Source organism: Terrapene carolina, unplaced genomic scaffold (assembly GCF_002925995.2).
Source record: "Terrapene carolina triunguis isolate 2854851 unplaced genomic scaffold, T_m_triunguis-2.0 Scaffold88, whole genome shotgun sequence".
Lineage (NCBI taxonomy): Eukaryota > Metazoa > Chordata > Testudines > Emydidae > Terrapene > Terrapene triunguis.
Genome location: NW_020664439.1, coordinates 18,206,213 through 18,211,265, shown reverse-complemented (window position 1 = coordinate 18,211,265; position 5,053 = coordinate 18,206,213). Strand labels below are relative to the sequence as shown.

The 5,053-nt window shown below is 43.7% G+C and overlaps 1 protein-coding gene across 4 annotated transcripts in view; it reads right to left on the bottom strand.

Annotated features, from left to right (window-relative positions):
* RASA2 (RAS p21 protein activator 2) overlaps window positions 1-5,053 on the bottom strand; it is a 101,706-nt gene that overhangs the window by 74,411 nt on the left and 22,242 nt on the right. For all 4 annotated transcript variants that reach the window (XR_003369710.2, XM_024210966.3, XM_024210979.3 and 1 more), the window contains exons 3-4: window positions 2,587-2,690; window positions 283-377 (exon numbers count right to left, since the gene is read on the bottom strand). Coding sequence is in view for 3 of the 4 variants with exons in the window: in XM_024210966.3 (XP_024066734.2) it covers window positions 283-377; window positions 2,587-2,690 (199 nt within the window). In the remaining variant the exon portion in view is untranslated. The remainder of the gene's footprint in view (window positions 1-282; window positions 378-2,586; window positions 2,691-5,053) is intronic.

Sequence of the window (5,053 nt, the reverse complement as noted above, 5' to 3'; positions counted from 1 at the left end):
ACACACACACACACACACACACACACAGTTACTATAATTTTCCTACCAAGATTGCTCTCTCAGTCACGTTACTTCTTGAAAAGCTGTCATGAGAAACAATACAACATATCCATTTTAGAAATGCATGGATATTACTATTAGAAATGAAGCAGGCACTTAAAGTTACAGAAATCACCCAGGTGCTCCCCAAATCTGTAATTCCTAAAAATACTTATCTTACTGCAACTAGAACTTTTACCATGTATGTAACATTTTTTCTTTAATTTTGACATTAATAGTTACCTGGACCTCTGAATTAGAATCAACAGGCTGAAGCAAAAACCATGTCTCTTTGCTGGTATATTTGCATAAGTCCTCTTTTTTGATTGCTACCTTTCCTACAGAGGAAAAAAAAAAAAAAAAAGTGTGATAATGTAAGAAACTGACTTTCCCATGGAAGCATTAGATATTGCTTTTAATAAGAGACTACTTCAATTTAAAATCTAATCTTTAAAAAATTCAAGTTGTTTAACATTGTAAGACACAAAAAGTGGCAAATGTACTATAATTTTTAAAATTCTTTGCTCTCCTTTGATGCTGTACGAAAGACCCAAACAAATAAGGGAAATTACCCATGTAGGGAAAACAGTGAAAAAGGACTATACAAAAACAGTAAACAAACTGGAGGAAGAAATATCTCTTTAATTGCACTCATTACCTTGGATGTGACAAGTAACAATACTAGGTAAAATTAAACTTCTGCTTGAAAACAAGTTAATATGTCCCTTTAAATGCTAAACAAAATTAATGTTTAAGAGAACAATAAAGGTGCTGAAGAAGGTTTAAAAAATAGAAAATTAAAGGTAGATCGCTTTTGTACTAGATTGCTATTTGAAAAGCAATTATACCAAATTATCTGGCACAAAGTATTTCCTTCCTCAGTTCAAGTAATGTGAAGTAACTATTTCCACTGAACACTTAACTAGAGTTTTTAAAAGAACTATTTATCCAAAGAGTCTTCACAAAAGCAGTGGCAAAAGGGCAATTATACAGTGAAAACAGTTCATTTCCTTTCATTTTATCAGGTAAGCCTACTCATGTAAAACATTTTGCAGCATATGTACCTTTTAGCCATTTCATGACAAAACTAACATGTCTTAGGAAGTCTTCAGCAAATTAAAAAAAAAAAAAAAAAAAAAAGTCAGTACTTCCACTACATATCTCCAAATACAAACAATGATCCAAATATTTTGTTGGCATGGAGTTGTAGAAACCAAAGGGCAAATTACATATTTTTTCTGAAATACACTGAATATGGTGAGTAATTATATTAAGTTGTTCTATCACCCTCCAAAAGGGCCAAGTTAGAATAGGACAAAATTAAGCAGACTCCTGTACCCAATATAGAATAGTACTGTATTTTAATTATTTTAAACTGTGTGCGGAGATAAAATTTGTCTGTACAACCCCCCCCCAAAAAAACAAAAACAAAAACCCCACACTGCATCTTTAGACCATGGGCGGGCAAACTATTTGGCCCGAGGGCCACATCTGGGAATAGAAATTGTATGGTGGGCCATGAATGCTCACAAAATTGGGGTTGGGGTGTGGGAGAGGGTGTGGGCTCTCGGGGGGGGCCAGAAATGAGGTGTTCTGGGGGTTGGAGGGGGCTCAGGGCTGGGACCGAGAGGTTCAGAGGGCAGGATGAGGTTCAGGGCTGGGACGGGGCTGAGGAGTTTGGGGTGTAGGAGGGCGCTCCGGGCTGGGAACGTGTGGTTGGGGTGCGGAAAGGGGTACAGGCTCTGGCTGGAGGTGTGGGCTCTGGGGTGGGGGTAGGGATGAGATTTTTTTTTGCCCCAGATCCCTAAATGGCCCCCCTTAAAGGACTGAACTCACCTGGGTTTAGCAGGCCAATGCTCAAACCACTGAGCTATCCCTCCCTCCCAGGATTGGTCCTGCTTTGAGCAGGGGGTTGGACTAGATGACCTCCTGAGGTCCCTTCCAACCCTGATATTTTATAATTCTATGATTCTATGAGTGGTTTGGGGTGCAGGAGGGTGCTCCGGGCTGGGACTGAGGGGTTTGGAAGGCAGGAGGGGGATCAGGGCTGGGGTAGGAGGTTGGGGCACGGGGGGAGGCTCCAGGAGTGCAGGCTCAGGGCAGCACTTACCTCAAGCAGCTCCCAAAAGCAGTGGCATGTCCCTTCTCTGGCTCCTACGCAGAGGCACGACCAGGCAGCTCTACACGCTGCCCTGTCCACAGGCACTGCCCCTGAAGCGCCCATTGGCTGTGGTTCCCGGCCAATAGGAGCTGCAGGGGCGGTGCTTGGGGCGGGAGCAGCATGTAGAGCGGAGCCCCCTGGCTGCCTCTACATGTAGGATCCAGAGGGTGGCCATGCTGCTGCTTTCAGGAGCCACATGGAGCAGTCCCCGACCCTGCTTCCCCACTGGAGAGGGGCAAGCCCCAGACCCCGCTCCCCACTGGGCGCTTGAGGGCCAGATTAAAATGGCCTGCAGGCCGTAGTTTGCCCATCCCTGCTTTATACTAGAGACACCTTATACACAATTTCAACAGTAAAGGTTATTTTCAGAATATACTAGTTCTTACCTATACGCAGGTCTCTTTGTAAAACGCTCTTATCATAAATATAGAAGGACAAACACTGGAATGTTCTTGGAATCTCGAAGTAAAACTCTTCACCAAAGAAAGGACTGGGGAAAAATAGAGGGGGAAAAGTAACTGTAAATAGCAACATATTTTGTTGTAGAATTTATAGAAGATGACAGTTGCTAAAATGTAGCGAGTTTACATCTGGGTTAAAAGTTATGTTGCACAAAAAATTAAGTTACATGCAGGAGAGATTTTTCTCTTCCCCAGAGTTCAAGAATCCCATTTTCCAAAATGTTCGCGTTATGAAGGGAAATCTCACTTCTTCCCAGTTCCCTGTCCCAGTTCACCACATAACTTTGAGGTGCTCCAGAGTTTTTATATTTTGTTTACTCATTTGTTTCTGTGGCCACAATATTCTAGTGATATATTATACTAGAAACTACTGAGACAGATGTTCAGGTCTATGATGACAAAAGATTCAAGTGTTAAAACAAAGCCATTTGTAAATTTAAGTGATTAAAAGAAATTAAGTCAAGCACTAAAATGTCAGAGGAATTATTTCGGTTCTTTCAACATATTTATTCACATCTTTCCAGAAAAGAAAGCCTGTACCCTAAAAGACTTATTTCTAAAAAAATGGAACCCAGATTTCTTCAAACTTGTGTAGCTGATCCCTGTGGCAGAACGTGATCCTTTCTTTGTCTGCTAGATCAGAAAGTCATTGTTCTGTTCTGTGCACCGATTTACTTTTCCAACTCTCAGAAACCACGAACCTCAAGTACTGATAAGCCCAAATTCACAGGTAAAATATCCTAATATGTAGTTCTTGACTGATTTTTGAAGGTTCCAAAAATCACCTTAATTCTAGTGTCAACTTCTTTCCAGAGATGTTTAACCAGAGGACATTTCCACAACATAAATTTATATTCGTTGTTACTACTACAGTAGGACCTCAATTTGGACAAGTGCCTGTGAGACATATTTAATGATGTATCAAGCAAATAAAGTAGTAGTATCATGTAATTAATATATTTTCTTTGAAAACTGTCATTTAGGTTTAATTATCATCTGTAAAATAATCAGTAAAATATACTGAAGTACTGTTTGTAAATTTAACAATATGACTTTAATACACCATTTACTATCATCTATGCCAGAGGCTGCGGGCCACATCCGGCCTGCAGGACCGTTCTCCCCAGCCCCTGAGCTCGTGGCCCGGGAGGCTAGCCCCCGGCCCCTCCCCTGCTGTTCCCCCTCCCCCACAGCCTCAGCTCACTGTGCCACTGGTGTAATGCTCTGGGCGGCGAGCTCCTGAGGCAGAGCAGCTGCAGAGCCTGGCCTGACCCGGTGCTCTGTGCTGCACGGTGTGTGGCTGGTTCCAGCCGGGCGGCGCGGCTGCCTGTCACGGTGCAGCGGCACCGCCAGCTACCGGTGCTCCAGGCAGCACGGTAAGGGGGCAGGGAGCAGGGGAGGGTGATTGGGTAGAGGGCAGGGGAATTCGACAGGTGGTCAGAGGGTGGAGAACAGGAAGGAGGGGGAGGGTTGGATGGGGCAGCTGGGGGCAGTCAGGGGTGGGGATTCCGGGGGCGGTCAGGGAGAAGGGGTGGTTGGATGGGGCAGGGGTCCTGGGAGGGGGGCAGTTAGGGGCAGAGGTCCGGGGGCAGTCAGGGGACAGGGAGCAGCTGGGTGGATGGGGCAGGGGTCCGGTGGGGGGCCCGTCAGGGGCGAGAAGCGGGGGCGGGCGGATAGGGGGTGGGGTCTGGGCCACGCCTGCCTGTTGGGGAGGCACAGCCTCCCCTAACCGGCCCTCCATACAATTTCTGAAACCCGATGCGGCCCTCAGGCCAAAAAGTTTGCCCGCCCCAATCTATGCTGAGAATTGGGAAGAGTTAGGTCAATTAATAAATACTAGTACAACACAGAATGGCAAGTTTCCCTTTTTCTGATTTAATTTGGTATTCTAAATTAGCATAGCAATAAGCCACAATAGGGTGTGCATTAGTAGATTATTGGGGCAAGCTTCAAGAGTGTAGACTTTTTGCCTAAAGCTTCACACCATGCACCCATAGTCTAACAACGTACATCCCACTTTGGCTCATTTGCTGCTAGAACATAGCTTGTTTTATGGCATTTCATAGATTTGTACAGACTACAAATAGACACCAAAAACCAATGTTAGACTCCACTGAAACAGTAACCATCTTAACTCTTTAGTGAAGTTTTTCCATTTTATGAATATAAGTTGTGTGTTGGAGAAATATTCAGTGGCTATCCAAGATCCTAAGTTCTTCCTCAAGAAAAAAATTAAATGAAAATTATATTACAATGTTATACATCAATAAGATTTAAGTGCCAATTGCTATTAATCTAGTTAAGAGTCATTTGGTTTCAGTATCATTATGAATTTAAATATATATACACACACACACACACACACACACACACACACACACACACACACACA